Source organism: Oncorhynchus keta, unplaced genomic scaffold (genome assembly GCF_023373465.1).
Source record: "Oncorhynchus keta strain PuntledgeMale-10-30-2019 unplaced genomic scaffold, Oket_V2 Un_contig_5459_pilon_pilon, whole genome shotgun sequence".
Lineage (NCBI taxonomy): Eukaryota > Metazoa > Chordata > Actinopteri > Salmoniformes > Salmonidae > Oncorhynchus > Oncorhynchus keta.
Genome location: NW_026288300.1, coordinates 29,690 through 53,608, shown reverse-complemented (window position 1 = coordinate 53,608; position 23,919 = coordinate 29,690). Strand labels below are relative to the sequence as shown.

General features: G+C 47.5%; 2 protein-coding genes and 1 long non-coding RNA gene across 7 annotated transcripts in view; 2 read left to right on the top strand and 1 right to left on the bottom strand.

The window, feature by feature from the left end:
* Positions 1–1,773: 1,773 nt before the first annotated feature.
* On the bottom strand, positions 1,774–2,853 carry LOC127925347 (uncharacterized). Its single transcript, XM_052510238.1, has one exon. The coding sequence runs from the start codon at positions 2,851–2,853 to the stop codon at positions 1,774–1,776; it is 1,080 nt and encodes a 359-aa protein (XP_052366198.1).
* A 1,094-nt stretch (positions 2,854–3,947) lies between these two features.
* Positions 3,948–23,919, top strand: part of LOC118380050 (WW domain binding protein 1-like) — a 28,018-nt gene continuing 8,046 nt past the window's right edge. For all 4 annotated transcript variants that reach the window (XM_052510248.1, XM_052510246.1, XM_052510250.1 and 1 more), the window contains exon 1: positions 3,948–4,365. Coding sequence is in view for 1 of the 4 variants with exons in the window: in XM_052510246.1 (XP_052366206.1) it covers positions 4,315–4,365 (51 nt within the window). In the remaining 3 variants the exon portion in view is untranslated. The remainder of the gene's footprint in view (positions 4,366–23,919) is intronic.
* Positions 5,658–7,278, top strand: LOC127925351 (uncharacterized). Of its 2 annotated transcripts, XR_008120594.1 has the most exons (4): positions 5,658–6,318; positions 6,450–6,477; positions 6,875–6,930; positions 7,239–7,278. It is a non-coding gene; the product is annotated as an uncharacterized LOC127925351 (long non-coding RNA). The 2 variants fall into 2 exon arrangements; XR_008120595.1 differs by lacking the exons at positions 5,658–6,318; positions 6,450–6,477 and adding an exon at positions 6,768–6,817.

The following is a 23,919-nucleotide window of genomic DNA, read 5'->3' as shown; positions in this document are numbered from 1 at the left end:
ACTTTTGACGGACAGCTTTTGAAAATAACATCATAGCAACGGCATGGCAACTGAAACATTCCGACGTCATCTGGAGGGCTTTCTTTATGACGATTTACAAACTTGTAGCCTGTAGCCTGCCTCTACATGTCATCTCTCAAAGACAGACCTGTAGCCTGCCTCTACATGTCATCTCTCAAAGACAGACCTGTAGCCTGCCTCTACATGTCATCTCTCAAAGACAGACCTGTAGCCTGCCTACATGTCATCTCTCAAAGACAGACCTGTAGCCTGCCTCTACATGGCATCTCTCAAAGACAGACCTGTAGCCTGCCTCTACATGTCATCTCTCAAAGACAGACCTGTAGCCTGCCTCTACATGTCATCTCTCAAAGACAGACCTGTAGCCTGCCTACATGGCATCTCTCAAAGACAGACCTGTAGCCTGCCTCTACATGTCATCTCTCAAAGACAGACCTGTAGCCTGCCTCTACATGACATCTCTCAAAGACAGACCTGTAGCCTGCCTCTACATGTCATCTCTCAAAGACAGACCTGTAGCCTGCCTCTACATGACATCTCTCAAAGACAGACCTGTAGCCTGCCTCTACATGTCATCTCTCAAAGACAGACCTGTAGCCTGCCTCTACATGTCATCTCTCAAAGACACAATTTTGTCATTCCTCGCACTGCTGTCACCAGCTGGCATTGACTGACACACTCATTTTCTGGAGATTGATTTATCTCTAGAGAAACTGTGCAATGTGTGCACTGAGCTTACAGAAATAAACTGGACAAAATGGAATTAAAATAATTAAACCGAAGTCAGTCAATTAGTTGTTTAAAAAACGAAAAGTAACCTACATTGCTCAGCACTAGTGGCTATTAACCACTGGTTACTTCCCAACGTACATCTATTTTAGGATGCTACTGGATACTTCATGACAATAATGATTCATAAAGTTCTCCTTCCATTGAAATGGGCTATGACTATGAAATGATAGTCGTCCCCCCCCCCCCACACACACACACTGCCAGTAAAGCTCATCGGATAGAACCAGTTGTGTTGTGAGTCCTTCCCTTTGTGTGTGTGTCATACTATTTCAAATACTTTCGGGGCCACACTCCCAATATGGAGGCTGAGAGAGAGGGGATGACCCTGGCGTGTGAGCGAGAGAGAGAGAGGAACACTGTGCTGCTGTCATTACACCCTCGAGGGAGGGAGAGAGAGAGAGAGAGAGAGAGAGAGGGAAGTCCGAGACGTGCTGGAACGACATGTACCGTAGTGGTTACAGTGTGTGGGTGTCACCGGTACATAGAGTGTGTGTGAGTTTAGTTCATGCTGACCAGGCCCTCTTCTCTGGGTGTGTACAACACTTTGTTCTGTGACTCAGATGTCATGACAGTGTTAATCTCCCCATAACAACTGATTTGGGATCAGTTTCTACATGCATTAGTGAGTAAACTGAGTTAAAAAGGCAAACACACACACACACACACACACACACACACACACACACACACACACACACACACACACACACACACACACACACACACACACACACACACTAAATACCAGCCAGACTAACGCTGCACGCGACTCATTGGCGCAGTAGAGGGTCATTACGCAACATTTCAATATGCTCCTAAAATACATCCTCTTGACTCTCTTGTGTCTCATTAACACCCATTGGTGGTTACATCCAACACTTCATACGAGAGACACACCATGTTCCTAACTTTAATCTGGCTCATCTCATACAAGTACAATTTGCCTCTAAAATATAAAGTTCAGGATTTATGCCATGTTCTATCCCTGTTTAGAACTGAAGTCAATGTATCAGGCTTTAACACCAGAGATGACAGAGAGAGGGCAGGGGTGTGAGAGGGTAGGGGTGTGAGAGGGCAGGGTGTGAGAGGGTAGGGAAGTGAGAGAGTAGGGATGTGAGAGGGTAGGGGTGTGAGAGGGTAGGGGTGTGTGAGGGTAGGGGTGTGAGAGGGCAGGGGTATGTGAGGGAAGGGGTGTGAGAGGGTAGGGGTGTGAGAGGGAAGGGGTGTGAGAGGGTAGGGGTGTGAGAGGGTAGGGGTGTGAGAGGGCAGGGGTGTGAGAGGGCAGGGGTGTGAGAGGGCAGGGGTGTGAGAGGGCAGGGGTGTGTGAGGGTTGGGGTGTGAGAGGGCAGGGGTGTGTGAGGGTTGGGGTGTGAGAGGGTAGGGGTGTGAGAGGGCAGGGGTGTGTGAGGGTTGGGGTGTGAGAGGGCAGGGGTGTGAGAGGGTAGGGGTGTGAGAGGGCAGGGGTGTGTGAGGGTTGGGGTGTGAGAGGGCAGGGGTGTGAGAGGGCAGGGGTGTGTGAGGGAAGGGGTGTGAGAGGGTAGGGGTGTGAGAGGGCAGGGGTGTGAGAGGGCAGGGGTGTGAGAGGGCAGGGGTGTGTGAGGGTTGGGGTGTGAGAGGGCAGGGGTGTGTGAGGGTGGGGGTGTGAGAGGGTAGGGGTGTGAGAGGGCAGGGGTGTGTGAGGGTTGGGGTGTGAGAGGGCAGGGGTGTGAGAGGGTAGGGGTGTGAGAGGGCAGGGGTGTGTGAGGGTTGGGGTGTGAGAGGGCAGGGGTGTGAGAGGGCAGGGGTGTGTGAGGGAAGGGGTGTGAGAGGGTAGGGGTGTGAGAGGGCAGGGGTGTGAGAGGGCAGGGGTGTGAGAGGGCAGGGGTGTGTGAGGGTTGGGGTGTGAGAGGGCAGGGGTGTGTGAGGGTTGGGGTGTGAGAGGGTAGGGGTGTGAGAGGGCAGGGGTGTGTGAGGGTTGGGGTGTGGTAACTGGTAACCTACGGCATAATAAATGTTGCTAATGTCAAGATTAGTGGCGGTGGTAAGTCCTGTTCTGCTCATCTACTCTTCCATGGCGACATGCGTAGTGTCATAATGCCCATCGTGCTAACCAGGGCCCTGCCCAATCACCAATACCCAGTGACTCACTAGGAAGATTACATACTGCACACACACACACACACACTCTTGCATGTACACATACCCAGGTGCACACATACACACTCGCGTGTGTGAGCACACCACACAGCATCGTTGGCTGAGACCATGAAAACCTTTAAAATTACCGCAACATTTGATTTGCTGTAAAATTAAATGAATATTGGCAGAAATAATTGTAGAAATGTGTGAAAATAAAAGTGTTAGGTTCAATGATGAATATCCATTACATTAGATGAAAATGTTCACAATTATTTCTGTCAATATTTACTTCGGTAATTTTACCGCAAATCAAGCATGATTATCTCTTAATTGTGAAGGTTTTCATCACAGCTGTAAAAGTAGGGCACCAAAATGACATTTCCAATAGTCTGCTCCCACCTTGTGGACAATAGGAATGTTGCGGGGTTTGTCCTGTGGATTTCCCCAAGTACTTATGTAAGGCACTTTCTTTTTATGGATTTGGTGGTAGGATAGGATAACCTGTCCTACATAAAACAGCTGCAGTTCACACACACACAGGGGTTTTGTACACTTTACACGTGTAGGGGTATGTACCATGCAAGTAATAAGCAACACGGTTGTCTCAGTCAATGTACAGCGTGTGTATTCACTGCTGTTTTCTTGTATCACTTGGAATTAAATGTGTACGTCCCCCTCTGACGTTATCTATTTCAACATGCATGTCTTTATCGGGTGACCTTGGCCAAGCATCCCTACCCCACCCCTACCCCACCCCATCCCTACCCCACCCCTACCCTACCCCATCCCTACCCCACCCCTACCCCATCCCTACCCCATCCCTACACCTCACGGTGGCTGAAACAATTAGGCCCCTATAAAAATAAATTGAAAATACGTTGCTTGCAAATCTACACAATGCTAGACATTGAATTTGGAATCAAAGTCGTTTAAAACGGAGTTTTACTAAGCAGCAATCTCTTTCTCTGCCTCTGCGACTGTTGCCAGGAGCCGGAGATCGTCCAATCATCTACATGACATCATTTAAAGAGCGCCCCCGTACCACCAACGAGGAAAAAAAGAAAACTTGAATCCTCACTCCTCCATCTTCCCGAGCTGGAAGAGAAAACACCTGAGGGTCGTTTGCCATTGGGACTCTTTCCCTTCCCTTGTCGATATCGCGCAGCCTGTAGCATTATTGGATTGGCCGCGGCGGTATCCCCGATAGTATCGGATTCGGGGAGGGGCGTTCTCTACGCTCGGGGAATGGCGGAGCAGCAGGCTGCTGTGCTAAGGATTCAGTGTGGGAGAGAGATGGGGATTTAGCACAATAAGATAGATCCCAGTCCTCTCTGTTTTCCACTCTCTCTCTGTTGTCGTTCTACACCTCTGCTGCCTCTGGCCATGGATCCAGAGAAAACGTTGACGTTCTGCCTTGGACTCAAAGCAGAGGCGGTATGTTGACTTACACATTTGGTATTATCAACATCTTCGCTTGATGTGATTGCTGTGAGTTATGGTGATTTTGTCAACAACTGGGCAATATTATACTGCAGGGGTATTAGGATACTGTGAATGCCGCCGTGATGTTTTCTAAGAAATGTTTCTAGATTGCACGGATTTGTTGTCATACCGTCGCTCCAGTGGATATATGTTATTGTTGGAAATAATTCAATTGATATTGCAACAAATATTTAGGCTTCACAGGACTAAGGTTTTATGGACAGTCTGAAGTTCAAGTTTTTCCTAAATCAGGCCTTTTGAGCATAGATAGACGTGTTGTACAGCACACACACAACTGCATGATTATCCTTTCATTTACGTTTTCATTTAAGATGTGTTGCTGATATCTGAAAGTTGATTTCCTCATCTCATTGTCTGGAAATTAATATGCTATAATGCACCAAAGAATGATCTCAATGTTACACAGCCCATAATTAAAAGTGCTTTTAGCTCCCGACCCTCATAATAAAGGTAATTTATAACCCCTCTGCCATTGGTGAAATACTATAGTGCTGATTCAATGAGATATAGGCCTCGGGCCGGGATAATGCACTATATACATTAGATATGTAGTATATTTCTTAAACCGCCAACCACAGGAAGACTCCGGAGCCCACTCTCAATGAGTGTAGGCAGCCTGCTGCCGCTCTGCTAATCATCAGATGGGGGAGGACAGGAGGTAGGGGGACACGTGGGTAACTGGGGGGCCCTGCCTTGATTGGGTAACTGATTATTAAATACATTTAAGTAAACTGCATTATAATTAAATGTGACTGGCCAATTGTGTGGATAATGGTCTGGGCCCAAAATCATAGGGGGCCCAAAATCATAGGGGGCCCACAGGACAACGTTTCTTCATAACTTCCACTGGTCACTGTTGAAGTGGTCTTAGCTAACGGTCTCTTCTGCCAGAACAATCAGCTCCTTTGTATCTGTCCAGGATGCTCCTGCGGTCACATTAGCTCGTAGAAAAAAGGGTTCCAAAAGGGTTCTTCGGACTGTCCCCATGGGAGAACCCTTTTTGGTTCTAGGTAGAACCCTCTGTGGAAAGGGTTTTCTGTACATGGAACCCAAAAGCGTTCTACATGGAACCAAAAAGGGTTCTTCAAAGGGTTCTCCTATGGGGACAGCCAAAGAACCATTTCAGGTTCTAGATAGCACCATTGTTTCTGAGTGTATAGCCTATTGTGTAAGAGGTGCCTGGGTTAACCAGGTCTCCCCTCAGTCTGGCCTGTTTTCTTACTCTCTTTACAGGACCATCATTCCTCACAAGGCCAGCCACACACACACACACACACACACACACACACACACACACACACACACACACACACACACACACACACACACACACACACACACACACACACACACACACACACACACACACACACACACACACACTGGTGAACAGGCAGGAAGTGAGGAAGTGTGTTAAGCTGTTTGTCTCGCTGTCTGTCTGTGGCTTTGCACCGTGGTTAGGTGTTAGAGTGGGAGACATCTACAACTTGTAGTAGAGGTGTCTTGTGGTTTTTAACATGGTCTCGGGGGATGATTGAATGACCTTTTCAGATCCAGTAATGTATGATGTATGATGTGGTGGGCTAAACCACAGACTCTCAACTTTACAGAGTGGAGGCCAGTGATATTACACGATTTCTCTTCCTGTAGATAAGACTGTTTGGCTGCCTGAAATCCCCTCCTATGCCAGTGAAAGGCATTTACTGAGTTGTCGTTGCCGATCACTTCCAGTCAGATACAGTAGGTCTCATACTCCCAGTCAGATACAGTAGGTTTTATGCTCCCAGTCAGATACAGTAGGTCTAATACTCCCAGTCAGATACAGTAGGTTTCATACTCCCAGTCAGATACAGTAGGTCTTATACTCCCAGTCAGATACAGTAGGTCTTATACTCCCAGTCAGATACAGTAGGTCTTATACCCCCAGTCAGATACAGTAGGTCTTATACTCCCAGTCAGATACAGTAGGTCTATACAGATACAGTAGGTCTAATACTCCCAGTCAGATACAGTAGGTCTCATACTCCCAGTCAGATACAGTAGGTCTTATACTCCCAGTCAGATACAGTAGGTCTACATACTCCCCAGTCAGATACAGTAGGTCTTATACTCCCAGTCAGATACAGTAGGTCTTATAGTCAGATCCCAGTCAGATACAGTAGGTCTCATACTCCCAGTCAGATACAGTAGGTCTTATCCCAGTCAGATACAGTAGGTCCCAGTCAGATACAGTAGGTCTATACTCCCAGTCAGATACAGTAGGTCTATACTAGTCAGATACCTAAGTCAGATACAGTAGGTCTTATACTCCCAGTCAGATACAGTAGGTCTAATACTCCCAGTCAGATACAGTAGGTCTCATACTCCCAGTCAGATACAGTAGGTCTTATACTCCCAGTCAGATACAGTAGGTCTAATACTCCCCAGTCAGATACAGTAGGTCTCATACTCCCAGTCAGATACAGTAGGTCTAATACTCCCAGTCAGATACAGTAGGTCTAATACTCCCAGTCAGATACAGTAGGTCTAATACTCCCAGTCAGATACAGTAGGTCTTATACTCCCAGTCAGATACAGTAGGTCTTATACTCCCAGTCAGATACAGTAGGTCTAATACTCCCAGTCAGATACAGTAGGTCTAATACTCCCAGTCAGATACAGTAGGTCTAATACTCCCAGTCAGATACAGTAGGTCTAATACCCCCAGTCAGATACAGTAGGTTTTATACTCCCAGTCAGATACAGTAGGTCTAATACTCCCAGTCAGATCCAGTAGGTCTAATACTCCCAGTCAGATACAGTAGGTTTTATGCTCCCAGTCAGATACAGTAGGTCTTATACTCAGATACAGTAGGTCTTATACTCCCAGTCAGATAGTCCTAATGATACTGTCACATACAGTCTAGGTCTTATGCTCAGATACAGTGGTAATACTCCCAGTCAGATACAGTATCCCCCCAGTCAGATACAGTCTCTCAGTCAATACAGTTGACAGTCCTTACACTGTGTCTATCTTGGGATACATCTTACTTTAACCCTGAACCTGACCCAAATATAACCTGAAAGCTGTTGCCCATCAACAGAGTTAAAGTTGATAGTTTGTTGATAGATCTGTAGAACACATATGGGAACTATCCAAATATAGTGTGACCAAACAATGGAATACAAGATTATCTAGATGTTTTCTAAAATCTCTGGTATTCCGTTCACACTGCCCAGTAACAGTACATTACTATCTTCACTCCTCTAACCAGGCTGACAACTGCTGTTAGTGGTCCTGCCGTCGACAGAGTGGGGTTTCCAGTCCGGAGCTGCCTGTGTAATGTTTATCCCAAACTAGTCTCACACTCCTCTGCTACGGCTGTGTGTGTCCCTCTGTGTGTGTGTGTTGCTCTGCTACTGTTTGATCAATACCTGGCACAGATGCCAGCTGCTTGTCCTCCCCCTGTACTCTACTGCTGCTGCAGTGCCTCACTTTGTTAGAGAGCAGCAGGAGTTGGATGGATGGAGACTACTAGGAGGACTCTGGGTCAACCCTGATAGGGTGTAATAGTGTGTAGTAGTGTGTAGTAATGTGTAGTAGTATGTACTGGTTTTTAGTAGTGTGTAGTAATGTGTAGTAGTGTGTAGTAGTGTGTAGTAGTGCGTAATAGTGCGCAGTAGTGTGTAGTAGTGTGTAGTATTGTGGAGTAGTTTGTAGTAGTGTGTAATAGTGTGTAGTATTGTGCAAATTGTGTGTAGTAGTGTGTAGTAGTGTGTAATAGTGTGTAATAGTGTGTAGTAGTGTGTAGTAGGGTGTAGTAGTGTGTAGTAGTTTGTAATAATGTGTAGTAGTGTGTAGTCGGGTGTACGCTTGTAATAGTGTATAGTAGTTTGTAATAGTGTGAAGTAGTGTGTAGTAGTGTGTAGTAGTTGGTAGTAATTTGTAGTAGTGTGTAGTAGTTGGTAGTAATTTGTAGTAGTGTGTAATAGTGTGTAGTAGGGTGTATTAGCGTGTAGTAGTGTGTAGTAATTTGTAATAATGTGTAGTAGTGTGGAATAGTGTGTAGTAGTTTATAATAGTGTGTAGTAGTAGTGTGTAGTAGTGTGTAGTAGTTTGTAATAATATGTAGTAGTGTGTAGTAGGGTGTAATAGTGTGTATTAGTGTGTAGTAGTGTGTAATAGTGTGTAGTAGTTTATAATAGTGTGTATTAGTGTGTAGTAGTTTATAATAGTGTGTATTAGTGTGTAGTAGTGTGTAATAGTGTGTAGTAGTTTATAATAGTGTGTAGTAGGGTGTATTAGCGTGTAGTAGTGTGTAGTAATTTGTAATAATGTGTAGTAGTGTGGAATAGTGTGTAGTAGTTTATAATATGTGTAGTAGTTTGTAATAATATGTAGTAGTGTGTAGTAGGGTGTATTAGTGTGTATTAGTGTGTAGTAGTTTATAATAGTGTGTAGTAGTTGTATTAGTGTGTAGTAGTGTGTAATAGTGTGTAGTAGTTTATAATAGTGTGTTGTAGGGTGTAATTGTGTGTATTAGTTTATAATAGTGTGTAGTAGTGTGTAATAGTGTGTAGTAGTTTGTAATAATGTGTAGTAGTGTGTAGTAGGTGTGTAATAGTGTGTAGTAGTTTAGTGTGTAGTAGTGTGTAATAGTGTGTAGTAGTTTATAATAGTGTGTAGTAGGGTGTAGTAGTACTAGTCAGACATGTAGAGTAGCTACAGTTTTGACTATGTGTGAAGGTTAAAATGGAGGATTTCCCTAACTAACTGATTTGAAATCAGTCATTGTCATTAGCTACTGACTAGTTTCTGTTAGCCTGCACTAGTACCCTCAAACTACACTCTGGACCTCCAAGACAGTCCACTGCTTTTCTTCATTGTTCCCCTCTAATCCTGGGACACCAGGTGGGTGTAATTAATTATCAGGTAGAACACCAGCAGGCTCCTAACCATGTTAAGGTCGAATAACCCTGATCTGGTATGCGATTGGGGCTCCATTATGCAATGTGCTTATTGGTGATTATAGGATGACACCAATACAGTGCAGGCTCGGGTGATAGGCCTAGTACCAAATCTATGTGTGAGTTCAAACAGTGCTGGGGAGAGAGATGCAGTGCTGGGGACAGAGATGCAGTGTTGGGGAGAGAGATGCAGTGTTGGGGAGAGAGATGCAGTGCTGGGGAGAGAGATGCAGTGTTGGGGAGAGAGATGCAGTGCTGGGGAGAGAGATGCAGTGTTGGGGAGAGAGATGCAGTGTTGGGGAGAGAGATGCAGTGTTGGGGAGAGAGATGCAGTGCTGGGAGAGAGATGCAGTGCTGGGGAGAGAGATGCAGTGCTGGGAGAGAGATGCAGTGTTGGGGAGAGAGATGCAGTGTTGGGGAGAGAGATGCAGTGTTAGGGAGAGAGATGCAGTGTTGGGAGAGAGAGATGCAGTGTTGGGGAGAGAGATGCAGTGTTAGGGGGAGAGATGCAGTGTTACGGAGAGAGATGCAGTGTTAGGGGGAGAGATGCAGTGTTAGGGAGAGAGATGAAGTGTTTGGGAGAGAGATGCAGTGTTAGGGAGAGAGATGAAGTGTTACGGAGAGAGATGAAGTGTTTGGGAGAGAGATGCAGTGTTAGGGAGAGAGATGCAGTGTTAGGGAGAGAGATGCAGTGTTACGGAGAGAGATGCAGTGTTTGGGAGAGAGATGAAGTGTTAGGGAGAGAGATGAAGTGTTTGGGAGAGAGATGCAGTGTTAGGAGAGAGATGCAGTGTTAGGGAGAGAGATGCAGTGTTAGTGGAGAGAGATGCAGTGTTTGGGAGAGAGATGCAGTGTTAGGGAGAGAGATGCAGTGTTAGGGAGAGAGATGCAGTGTTTGGTGGAGAGATGCAGTGTTACGGAGAGAGATGAAGTGTTACGGAGAGAGATGAAGTGTTTGGGAGAGAGATGCAGTGTTACAGGAGAGAGATGAAGTGTTTGGGAGAGAGATGCAGTGTTACGGAGAGAGATGCAGTGTTTGGTGGAGAGATGAAGTGTTACAGGAGAGAGATGCAGTGTTTGGGGGAGAGATGCAGTGTTAGGGGAGAGATGCAGTGTTAGGTTTTAGAGATGCAGTGTTAGGGAGAGATGCAGTGTTAGGCTGGGGAGAGAGATGCAGTGTTGGAGAGAGAGATGCAGTATTAGGGAGAGAGAGGCAGTATTAGGGAGAGAGATGCAGTGTTAGGGAGAGAGATGCAGTGTTAGGGAGAGAGATGCAGTGTTAGGGAGAGAGATGCAGTGTTAGGGAGAGATGCAGTGTTAGGGAGAGAGATGCAGTGTTAGGGAGAGAGATGCAGTGTTAGGGAGAGAGATGCAGTGTTAGGGAGAGAGATGCAGTGTTAGGGAGAGAGATGCAGTGTTAGGGAGAGATGCAGTGTTTGGGAGAGAGATGCAGTGTTAGGGAGAGAGATGCAGTGTTAGGGAGAGAGATGCAGTGTTTGGGAGAGAGATGCAGTGTTAGGGAGAGAGATGAAGTGTTTGGGAGAGAGAGATGCAGTGTTTGGGAGAGAGAGATGAAGTGTTAGGGGAGAGAGATGAAGTGTTTGGGAGAGAGATGCAGTGTTAGGGAGAGAGATGAAGTGTTAGGGAGAGAGATGCAGTGTTTGGGAGAGAGATGAAGTGTTAGGGGGAGAGATGCAGTGTTAGGGAGAGAGATGAAGTGTTTGGGAGAGAGATGCAGTGTTAGGGAGAGAGATGAAGTGTTTGGGAGAGAGATGCAGTGTTTGGGAGAGAGATGCAGTGTTAGGGAGAGAGATGCAGTGTTAGGGAGAGAGATGAAGTGTTACGGAGAGAGATGAAGTGTTACGGAGAGAGATGCAGTGTTTGGTGGAGAGATGCAGTGTTTGGTGGAGAGATGCAGTGTTTGGTGGAGAGATGCAGTGTTACGGAGAGAGATGCAGTGTTTGGTGGAGAGCTGCAGTGTTTGGTGGAGAGATGCAGTGTTAGGGGAGAGATGCAGTGTTTGGGGGAGAGATGCAGTGTTAGGGGGAGAGATGCAGTGTTAGGGGGAGAGATGCAGTGTTGGGAAGAGATATGAAGTGTTAGGGAGAGATGCAGTGTTTGGGGGAGAGATGCAGTGTTATGGGGAGAGATGCAGTGTTAGGGGAGAGATGCAGTGTTTGGTGGAGAGATGCAGTGTTTGGTGGAGAGATGCAGTGTTTGGTGGAGAGATGCAGTGTTTGGTGGAGAGATGCAGTGTTTGGGGGAGAGATGCAGTGTTTGGGGAGAGATGCAGTGTTTGGGGGAGAGATGCAGTGTTTGGGGGAGAGATATGAAGTGTTAGGGGGAGAGATGCAGTGTTTGGGGGAGAGATGCAGTGTTAGGGGGAGAGATGCCGTGTTGGGAAGAGATATGAAGTGTTAGGGGGAGAGATGCAGTGTTGGGAAGAGATATGAAGTGTTAGGGGGAGAGATGCAGTGTTTGGGGAGAGATATGAAGTGTTAGGGGGAGAGATACAGTGTTAGGGGGAGAGATGCAGTGATAGGGGAGAGATGCCGTGTTGGGAAGAGATATGAAGTTTTAGTGGGAGAGATGCAGTGTTAGGGGAGATATGAAGTGTTAGGGGAGAGATACAGTGTTAGGGGAGAGATGCAGTGTTTGGGGAGAGATGCAGTGTTAGGGGAGAGATGCAGTGTTTGGGGAGAGATATGAAGTGTTAGGGAGAGATACAGTGTTAGGGGAGAGATACAGTGTTAGGGGAGAGATGCAGTGTTAGGGGAGAGATGCCGTGTTGGGAAGAGATATGAAGTGTTAGGGGGAGAGATGCAGTGTTAGGGGGAGAGATATGAAGTGTTAGGGGGAGAGATACAGTGTTAGGGGGAGAGATGCAGTGTTAGGGGGAGAGATGCAGTGTTAGGGGGAGAGATGCAGTGTTAGGGGAGAGATGCAGTGTTAGGGGGAGAGATGCAGTGTTAGGGGGAGAGATACAGTGTTAGGGGGAGAGATGCAGTGTTAGGGGAGAGATGCAGTGTTAGGGGGAGAGATACAGTGTTAGGGGGAGAGATGCAGTGTTAGGGGAGAGATGCAGTGTTAGGGGGAGAGATGCAGTGTTTGGGGGAGAGATGCAGTGTTAGGGGAGAGATACAGTGTTAGGGGATAGAGTGCAGTGTTTGGGGAGAGATGCAGTGTTTAGGGGAGAGATGCAGTGTTTAGGGGAGAGATGCAGTGTTAGGGAGAGATACAGTGTTAGGGAGAGATGCAGTGTTTGGGGGAGAGATGCAGTGTTAGGGAGAGAGATGCCGTGTTGGGAAGAGATATGAAGTGTTAGGGGGAGAGATGCAGTGTTAGGGGGAGAGATACAGTGCCCAGTGCAGCCTGGCCAACAGAGACCCAACGTCAGCTGACAAAAGGCTGACTGCTCATTTGCATGTTTGGTGACATGCCGTCGGGTGTAAAAAAAGCCCAGTGTCTCCGTCCATGCGAGCATTGTGTCCTCTGTGGCTGGACCCCCGCAGCCCAATGCAACACTAAACAGACAGGCGTTTTCCTTTTACTGTTATTCAACCGTCCTCCTGTCTGTCTGAAATGTACACACACAGGCGTTGTGTTGCGGTGCGTTCTGTTGTGTGTTTGAGGTAGACGTGCCGAGTACAATGGAGGTATTGTATCTGGGGGTTGTAAGCGTGAAGTGGGCTTTCTCACTGATTTCCAATGCAGATGGACTTGGGTATCTGGGATGATAGCACGCTTACAAGTGATCACAATCACATGGCCCTTTTTGGTCATGCAAATCCTTTAGCCAATATGTGCTTTTGACTTGATTAATGACTAATCCTTTCTACAGGAACTGTCCTGTTCCACAGTTCAAATCAAATCAAATCAAATTTTATTTGTCACATACACATGGTTAGCAGATGTTAAATGCGAGTGTAGCGAAATGCTTGTGCTTCTAGTTCCGACAATGCAGTGATAACCAACAAGTAATCTAACTAACAATTCCAAAACTACTGTCTTATACACAGTGTAAGGGGATAAGGAATATGTACATAAGGATATATGAATGAGTGATGGTACAGAGCAGCATACAGTAGATGGTATCGAGTACAGTATATACATATGAGATGAGTGTGTAGACAAAGTAAACAAAGTGGCATAGTTAAAGTGGCTAGTGATACATGTGTTACATAAGGATGCAGTCGATGATGTAGAGTACAGTATATACATATGCATATGAGATGAATAATGTAGGGTAAGTAACATTATATAAGGTAGCATTGTTTAAAGTGGCTAGTGATATATTTACATAATTCCCATCAATTCCCATTATTAAAATGGCTGGAGTTGGGTCAGTGTCAATGACAGTGTGTTGGCAGCAGCCACTCACTGTTAGTGGTGGCTGTTTAACAGTCTGATGGCCTTGAGATAGAAGCTGTTTTTCAGTCTCTCGGTCCCAGCTTTGATGCACCTGTACTGACCTCGCCTTCTGGATGATAGCGGGGTGAACAGGCAGTGGTTCGGTGGTTGATGTCCTTGATGATCTTTATGGCCTTCCTGTAACAACGGGTGGTGTAGGTGTCCTGGAGGGCAGGTAGTTTGCCCCCGGTGATGCGTTGTGCAGTCCTCACTACCCTCTGAGAGCCTTACGGTTGAGGGCGGAGCAGTTGCCGTACCAGGCGGTGATGCCCGCCAGGATGCTCTCGATTGTGCATCTGTAGAAGTTTGTGAGTGCTTTTGGTGACAAGCCGAATTTCTTCAGCCTCCTGAGGTTGAATAGGCGCTGCTGCGCCTTCTTCATGACGCTGTCAGTGTGAGTGGACCAATTCAGTTTGTCTGTGATGTGTATGCCGAGGAACTTAAAACTAGCTACCCTCTCCACTACTGTTCCATCGATGTGGATAGGGGTGTTCCCTCTGCTGTTTCCTGAAGTCCACAATCATCTCCTTAGTTTTGTTGACGTTGAGTGTGAGGTTATTTTCCTGACACCACACTCCGAGGGCCCTCACCTCCTCCCTGTAGGCCGTTTCGTCGTTGTTGGTAATCAAGCCTACCACTGTTGTGTCGTCCGCAAACTTGATGATTGAGTTGGAGCGTGCGTGGCCACGCAGTCGTGGGTGAACAGGGAGTACAGGAGAGGGCTCAGAACGCACCCTTGTGGGGCCCCCGTGTTGAGGATCAGCGGGGAGGAGATGTTGTTGCCTACCCTCACCACCTGGGGGCGGCCCGTCAGGAAGTCCAGTACCCAGTTGCACAGGGCGGGGTCGAGACCCAGGGTCTCGAGCTTGATGAGAGCTTGGAGGGTACGATGGTGTTGAATGCCGAGCTGTAGTCGATGAACAGCATTCTCACATAGGTATTCCTCTTGTCCAGGTGGGTTAGGGCAGTGTGCAGTGTGGTTGAGATTGCATCGTCTGTGGACCTATTTGGGCGGTAAGCAAATTGGAGTGGGTCTAGGGTGTCAGGTAGGGTGGAGGTGATATGGTCCTTGACTAGTCTCTCAAAGCACTTCATGATGACGGAAGTGAGTGCTACGGGGCGGTAGTCGTTTAGCTCAGTTACCTTAGCTTTCTTGGGAACAGGAACAATGGTGGCCCTCTTGAAGCATGTGGGAACAGCAGACTGGTATAGGGATTGATTGAATATGTCCGTAAACACACCGGCCAGCTGGTCTGCGCATGCTCTGAGGGCGCGGCTGGGGATGCCGTCTGGGCCTGCAGCCTTGCGAGGGTTAACACGTTTAAATGTCTTACTCACCTCGGCTGCAGTGAAGGAGAGACCGCATGTTTCCGTTGCAGGCCGTGTCAGTGGCACTGTATTGTCCTCAAAGCGGGCAAAAAGTTATTTAGTCTGCCTGGGAGCAAGACATCCTGGTCTGTGACTGGGCTGGATTTCATCTTGTAGTCCGTGATTGACTGTAGACCCTGCCACATGCCTCTTGTGTCTGAGCCGTTGAATTGAGATTCCACTTTGTCTCTGTACTGCGCTAGCTTGTTTGATTGCCTTGCGGAGGAATAGTTACACTGTTTGTATTCGGTCATGTTTCCGGTCACCTTGCCCTGATTAAAAGCAGTGGTTCGCGTTTCAGTTTCACGCGAATGCTGCCATCAATCCACGGTTTCTGGTTAGGGAATGTTTTTATCGTTGCTATGGGAGTTCGACGCACGTTCTAATGAACTCGCACACCGAATCAGCGTATTCGTCAATATTCCCATCTGACGCAATACGAAACATGTCCCAGTCCACGTGATGGAAGCAGTCTTGGAGTGTAGAGTCAGCTTGGTCTGACCAGCGTTGGACAGACCTCAGCGTGGGAGCCTCTTGTTTTAATTTCTGCCTGTAGGCAGGGATCAGCAAAATGGAGTCGTGGTCAGCTTTTCCGAAAGGGGCGGGGCAGGGCCTTATATTCGTCGTAGTTAGAGTAACAATGATCCAAGGTTTTACCACCCCTGGTTGCGCAATCGATATGCTGATAAAATTTAGGGAGTCTTGTTTTCAGATTGGCTTTGTTAAAATCCCCAGCTACAATGAATGCAGCCTCCGGATAAATGTTTTCCAGTTTGCAAAGAGTTAAATAAAGTTCGTTCAGAGCCATCGATGTGTCTGCTTGGGGGATATATAGGCTGTGATTATAATCGAAGAGAATTCTCTTGGAAGATAATGCGGTCTACATTTGATTGTGAGGAATTCTAAATCAGGTGAACAGAAGGATTTGAGTTCCTGTATGTTTCCTTCATCACACCATGTCCCGTTAGTCATGAGGCATACGCCCCCGCCACTCTTCTTACCAGAGAGATGTTTGTTTCTGTCCGTGCGTGGAGAAACCCGTTGGCTGCACCGCCCTGGATAGCGTCTTCCCAGTAAGCCATGTTTCCGTAAAGCAAAGAACGTTACAGTCTCTGATGTCCCTCTGGAATGCCACCCTTGCTCGGATTTCATCAACCTTGTTGTCGAGAGACTGGACATTGGCAAGAAGAATACTGGGAAGTGGTGCGCGATGTGCCCTTTTTCGGAGTCTGACCAGAACACCGCCGCGTTTCCCTCTTTTTCGTAGTCGTTTCCTTGGGTCGCTGCAAGCGATCCATTCCGTTGTCCTGTTTGTAAGGCAGAACACAGGATGCAGTATTCTTGGTCGTACTGATGGTGAGTTGACGCTGATCTTATATTCAGTAGTTCTTCTCGACTGTATGTAATGAAACCTAAGATGACCTGGGGTACTAATGTAAGAAATAACACGTAAAAAAACAAAAAACTGCATAGTTTCCTAGGAACGCGAGCGGGCGGCCATCTCAGTCGGCGCCGGAAGTTCATGTGAATGCTGGGTCGTGTTCAGTAAGAATAACATGTTTTAACTGTGGTCCAACAGGGAACTTAGTACCAACAAAACTTGCTCAATAAGAACATAGATTTTCGTTTTCCCTTGCAACATGTACCCTACTACTGAACATGGGCCTGTCTGTCTGACTGTCGGTCTGTAAGGGCCTGTCTGTCTGACTGTCTGTCTGTAAGGGCCTGTCTGTCTGACTGTCTGTCTGTAAGGGCCTGTCTGTCTGTAGGGCCTGTCTGTCTGTAAGGGCCTGTCTGTCTGTAAGGGCCTGTCTGTCTGACTGTCTGTCTGTAGGGCCTGTCTGTCTGACTGTCTGTCTGTAAGGAGGTGCCAGGCTGGGAAATTGATAAATGATAACCTGAAAATGACATCACGGTTGTTTTGGACTCAGGGTACCTTGTTGTCCCCTGTCACTGCAGGAACACTGAGAGGTTGTTTGTTTGTGTGTGTTTGTGTGTATCAGGTTGAAAGTGTGTCGGGAGTTGACTGTGGTGGCCCTGGAGAGGTTATCTTTTAGGCGCATCCACAGTCAGGCTGTCTGGATAGGTGAACATCCACAGTCAGGCTGTCTGGATAGGTGAACATCCACAGTCAGGCTGTCTGGATAGGTGAACATCCACAGTCAGGCTGTCTGTATAGGTGAACATCCACAGTCAGGCTGTCTGGATAGGTGAACATCCACAGTCAGGCTGTCTGGATAGGTGAACATCCACAGTCAGGCTGTCTGGATAGGTGAACATCCACAGTCAGGCTGTCTGTATAGGTGAACATCCACAGTCAGGCTGTCTGGATAGGTGAACATCCACAGTCAGGCTGTCTGTATAGGTGAACATCCACAGTCAGGCTGTCTGGATAGGTGAACATCCATGTCTGGATAGGTGAACATCCACAGTCAGGCTGTCTGGATAGGTGAACATCCACAGTCAGGCTGTCTGTATAGGTGAACATCCACAGTCAGGCTGTCTGGATAGGTGAACATCCACAGTCAGGCTGTCTGGATAGGTGAACATCCACAGTCAGGCTGTCTGGATAGGTGAACATCCACAGTCAGGCTGTCTGGATAGGTGAACATCCACAGTCAGGCTGTCTGGATAGGTGAACATCCACAGGCAGGCTGTCTGGATAGGTGAACATCCACAGGCAGGCTGTCTGGATAGGTGAACATCCACAGGCAGGTTGTCTGGATAGGTGAACATCCACAGTCAGGCTGTCTGGATAGGTGAACATCCACAGTCAGGCTGTCTGGATAGGTGAACATCCAGTCAGGCTGTCTGGATAGGTGAACATCCACAGTCAGGCTGTCTGGATAGGTGAACATCCACAGTCAGGCTGTCTGGATAGGTGAACATCCACAGTCAGGCTGTCTGGATAGGTGAACATCCACAGTCAGGCTGTCTGGATAGGTGAACATCCACAGTCAGGCTGTCTGGATAGGTGAACATCCACAGTCAGGCTGTCTGGATAGGTGAACATCCACAGTCAGGCTGTCTGGATAGGTGAACATCCACAGTCAGGCTGTCTGGATAGGTGAACATCCACAGTCAGGCTGTCTGGATAGGTGAACATCCACAGTCAGGCTGTCTGGATAGGTGAACATCCACAGGGGAATTGGGGTCAGGTATGGGCAATTCCAGTGTTATGGATGTGACATTTGCATGCAAAATCACAAACTAAATGGCTCACAGAATTGACATACAAAACGTAAACAAATGATGTGTATAGTACCACTGGGAGGACCATATACCCAAAATACAGACTACTAAATATTGGCACTGAACAGACTACTAAATATTGGCACTGAGGGGGACCGTATACCCAAAAAACAGACTACTAAATATTGGCTTATAGGCATTACAAATGTTAAGTGTACTGGACAGGTTTTATGGTTAGGGGAGAGATGCAGTGTTAGGGGGAGAGATGCAGTGTTAGGGGGAGAGATGCAGTGTTTGGGGGAGAGATGCAGTGTTAGGGGAGAGATGCAGTGTTAGGGGGAGAGATGCAGTGTTTGGGGGAGAGATGCAGTGTTAGGGGGAGAGATGCAGTGTTAGGGGGAGAGATGCAGTGTTAGGGGGAGAGATGCAGTGTTAGGGGGAGAGATGCAGTGTTAGGGGGAGAGATGCAGTGTTAGGGGAGAGATGCCGTGTTGGGAAGAGATATGAAGTGTTAGGGGGAGAGATGCAGTGTTAGGGGGAGAGATACAGTGCCCAGTGCAGCCTGGCCAACAGAGACCCAACGTCAGCTGACAAAAGGCTGACTGCTCATTTGCATGTTTGGTGACATGCCGTCGGGTGTAAAAAAAGCCCAGTGTCTCCGTCCATGCGAGCATTGTGTCCTCTGTGGCTGGACCCCCGGCCCAATGCAACACTAAACAGACAGGCGTTTTCCTTTTACTGTTATTCAACCGTCCTCCTGTCTGTCTGAAATGTACACACACAGGCGTTGTGTTGCGGTGCGTTCTGTTGTGTGTTTGAGGTAGACGTGCAGTACAATGGAGGTTGGAGGTATTGTATCTGGGGGTTGTAAGCGTGAAGTGATTTCAGTGATTTCCAATGCAGATGGACTTGGGTATCTGGGATGATAGCACGCTTACAAGTGATCACAATCACATGGCTCTTTTTTGGTCATGCAAATCCTTTAGCCAATATGTGCTTTTGACTTGATTAATGACTAATCCTTTCTACAGGAACTGTCTTGTTCCACAGTTCAAATCAAATCAAATCAAATTTTATTTGTCACATACACATGGTTAGCAGATGTTAAATGCGAGTGTAGCGAAATGCTTGTGCTTCTAGTTCCGACAATGCAGTGATAACCAACAAGTAATCTAACTAACAATTCCAAAACTACTGTCTTATACACAGTGTAAGGGGATAAGGAATATGTACATAAGGATATATGAATGAGTGATGGTACAGAGCAGCATACAGTAGATGGTATCGAGTACAGTATATACATATGAGATGAGTGTGTAGACAAAGTAAACAAAGTGGCATAGTTAAAGTGGCTAGTGATACATGTGTTACATAAGGATGCAGTCGATGATGAGTACAGTATATACATAGTGATAGTGATATATTTACATAATTCCCATCAATTCCCATTATTAAAATGGCTGGAGTTGGGTCAGTGTCAATGACAGTGTGTTGGCAGCAGCCACTCACTGTTAGTGGTGGCTGTTTAACAGTCTGATGGCCTTGAGATAGAAGCTGTTTTTCAGTCTCTCGGTCCCAGCTTTGATGCACCTGTACTGACCTCGCCTTCTGGATGATAGCGGGGTGAACAGGCAGTGGTTCGGGTGGTTGATGTCCTTGATGATCTTTATGGCCTTCCTGTAACAACGGGTGGTGTAGGTGTCCTGGAGGGCAGGTAGTTTGCCCCGGTGATGCGTTGTGCAGTCCTCACTACCCTCTGGAGAGCCTTACGGTTGAGGGCGGAGCAGTTGCCGTACCAGGCGGTGATACAGCCCGCCAGGATGCTCTCGATTGTGCATCTGTAGAAGTTTGTGAGTGCTTTTGGTGACAAGCCGAATTTCTTCAGCCTCCTGAGGTTGAATAGGCGCTGCTGGGGGACGCTGTCAGTGTGAGTGGACCAATTCAGTTTGTCTGTGATGTGTATGCCGAGGAACTTAAAACTAGCTACCCTCTCCACTACTGTTCCATCGATGTGGATAGGGGGTGTTCCCTCTGTGTTTCCTGAAGTCCACAATCATCTCCTTAGTTTTGTTGACGTTGAGTGTGAGGTTATTTTCCTGACACCACACTGCCCTCAGTAGGCCGTTTCGTCGGTTGGTAATCAAGCCTACCACTGTTGTGGTCCGAAACTTGATGATTGAGTTGGAGGGTGCGTGGCCACGCAGTCGTGGGTGAACAGGGAGTACAGGAGAGGGCTCAGAACGCACCCTTGTGGGGCCCCCGTGTTGAGGATCAGCGGGGAGGAGATGTTGTTGCCTACCCTCACCACCTGGGGGCGGCCCGTCAGGAAGTCAGTGTTGCAGGGGGGAGATGCCCAGGGTCTCGTTTGATGACGAGCTTGGAGGGTACGATGGTGTTGAATGCCGAGCTGTAGTCGATGAACAGCATTCTCACATAGGTATTCCTCTTGTCCAGGTGGGTTAGGGCAGTGTGCAGTGGGTTGAGATTGCAGTGTCTGGGACCTATTTGGGCGGTAAGCAAATTGGAGTGGGTCTAGGTGTCAGGTAGGGTGGAGGTGATAGTGGTTTGGGGAGCACTTCATGATGACGGAAGTGAGTGCTACGGGCGGTAGTCGTTTAGCTCAGTTACCTTAGCTTTCTTGGGAACAGGAACAATGGTGGCCCTCTTGAAGCATGTGGGAACAGCAGACTGGTATAGGGATTGATTGAATATGTCCGTAAACACACAGCTGTCTGCGCATGCTCTGAGGGCGCGATGCCGTGTGGGCCTGCAGCCTTGCGAGGGTTAACACGTTTAAATGTCTTACTCACCTCGGCTGCAGTGAAGGAGAGACCGCATGTTTCCGTTGCAGGCCGTGTCAGTGGCACTGCATTGTCCTCAAAGCGGGCAAAAAAGTTATTTAGTCTGCCTGGGAGCAAGACATCCTGGTCTGTGACTGGGCTGGATTTCATCTTGTAGTCCGTGATTGACTGTAGACCCTGCCACATGCCTCTTGTGTCTGAGCCGTTGAATTGAGATTCCACTTTGTCTCTGTACTGACGCTTAGCTTGTTTGATTGCCTTGCGGAGGGAATAGTTACACTGTTTGTATTCGGTCATGTTTCCGGTCACCTTGCCCTGATTAAAAGCAGTGGTTGAGCTTTCAGTTTCACGCGAATGCTGCCATCAATCCACGGTTTCTGGTTAGGGAATGTTTTTATCGTGTATGGGAACGACATCTTCGAGCACGTTCTAATGAACTCGCACACCGAATCAGCGTATTCGGACGACGAAACATGTCCCAGTCCACGTGATGGAAGCAGTCTTGGAGTGTAGAGTCAGCTTGGTCTGACCAGCGTTGGACAGACCTCAGCGTGGGAGCCTCTTGTTTTAATTTCTGCCTGTAGGCAGGGATCAGCAAAATGGAGTCGTGGTCAGCTTTTCCGAAAGGGGCGGGGCAGGGCCTTATATTCGTCATTTAGAGTAACAATGATCCAAGGTTTTACCACCCCTGGTTGCGCAATCGATATGCTGATAAAATTTAGGGAGTCTTGTTTTCAGATTGGCTTTGTTAAAATCCCCAGCTACAATGAATGCAGCCTCCGGATAAATGTTTTCCAGTTTGCAAAGAGTTAAATAAAGTTCGTTCAGAGCCATCGATGTGTCTGCTTGGGGGATATATACGGCTGTGATTATAATCGAAGAGAATTCTCTTGGAAGATAATGCGGTCTACATTTGATTGTGAGGAATTCTAAATCAGGTGAACAGAAGGATTTGAGTTCCTGTATGTTTCCTTCATCACACCATGTCCCGTTAGTCATGAGGCATACGCCCCCGCCACTCTTCTTACCAGAGATGTTTGTTTCTGTCCGCGATGCGTGGAGAAACCCGTTGGCTGCACCGCCCTGGATAGCGTCTTCCCAGTAAGCCATGTTTCCGTAAAGCAAAGAACGTTACAGTCTCTGATGTCCCTCTGGAATGCCACCCTTGCTCGGATTTCATCAACCTTGTTGTCGAGAGACTGGACATTGGCAAGAAGAATACTGGGAAGTGGTGCGCGATGTGCCCTTTTTCGAGTCTGACCAGAACACCGCCGCGTTTCCCTCTTTTCAGATGGACTTTCCTTGGGTATCTGCAAGCGATCCATTCCGTTGTCCTGTTTGTAAGGCAGAACACAGGATCAAAACATATTCTTGGTCGTACTGATGGTGAGTTGACGCTGATCTTATATTCAGTAGTTCTTCTCGACTGTATGTAATGAAACCTAAGATGACCTGGGGTACTAATGTAAGAAATAACACGTAAAAACAAAAAACTGCATAGTTTCCTAGGAACGCGACGGGAATCTCAGTCGGCGCCAAGTTCATGTGAATGCTGGGTCGTGTTCAGTAAGACTAACATGTTTTAACTGTGGTCCAACAGGGAACTTAGTACCAACAAAACTTGCTCAATAAGAACATAGATTTTCATTTTCCCTTGCAACATGTACCCTACTACTGAACATAACCCTGTCTGTAAGGGCCTGTCTGTCTGTAAGGGCCTGTCTGTCTGACTGTCTGTCTGTAAGGAGGTGCCAGGCTGGGAAATTGATAAATGATAACCTGAAAATGACATCACGGTTGTTTTGGACTCAGGGTACCTTGTTGTCCCCTGTCACTGCAGGAACACTGAGAGGTTGTTTGTTTGTGTGTGTTTGTGTGTATCAGGTTGAAAGTGTGTCGGGAGTTGACTGTGGTGGCCCTGGAGATCTTTTAGGGCGTTATCTTTGAACATCCAGGGCGCATCCACAGTCAGGCTGTCTGGATAGGTGAACATCCACAGTCAGGCTGTCTGGATAGGTGAACATCCACAGTCAGGCTGTCTGGATAGGTGAACATCCACAGTCAGGCTGTCTGGATAGGTGAACATCCACAGTCAGGCTGTCTGGATAGGTGAACATCCACAGTCAGGCTGTCTGTATAGGTGAACATCCACAGTCAGGCTGTCTGGATAGGTGAACATCCACAGTCAGGCTGTCTGGATAGGTGAACATCCACAGTCAGGCTGTCTGGATAGGTGAACATCCACAGTCAGGCTGTCTGGATAGGTGAACATCCACAGTCAGGCTGTCTGGATAGGTGAACATCCACAGTCAGGCTGTCTGGATAGGTGAACATCCACAGTCAGGTTGTCTGGATAGGTGAACATCCACAGTCAGGCTGTCTGGATAGGTGAACATCCACAGTCAGGCTGTCTGGATAGGTGAACATCCACAGTCAGGCTGTCTGGATAGGTGAACATCCACAGTCAGGCTGTCTGGATAGGTGAACATCCACAGTCAGGCTGTCTGGATAGGTGAACATCCACAGTCAGGCTGTCTGGATAGGTGAACATCATCCTGTCTGGATAGGTGAACATCCACAGTCAGGCTGTCTGGATAGGTGAACATCCACAGTCAGGCTGTCTGGATAGGTGAACATCCACAGGCTGTCTGGAGGTGAACTGTCTGGATAGGTGAACATCCACAGTCAGGCTGTCTGGATAGGTGAACATCCACAGTCAGGCTGTCTGGATAGGTGAACATCCACAGTCAGGCTGTCTGGATAGGTG

Excerpts from the sequence above, each read along its gene's own strand:
- LOC127925347 (XM_052510238.1), bottom strand. The coding sequence starts at position 2,853 with ATGAGCAGAACAGGACTTACCACCGCCACTAATCTTGACATTAGCAAC.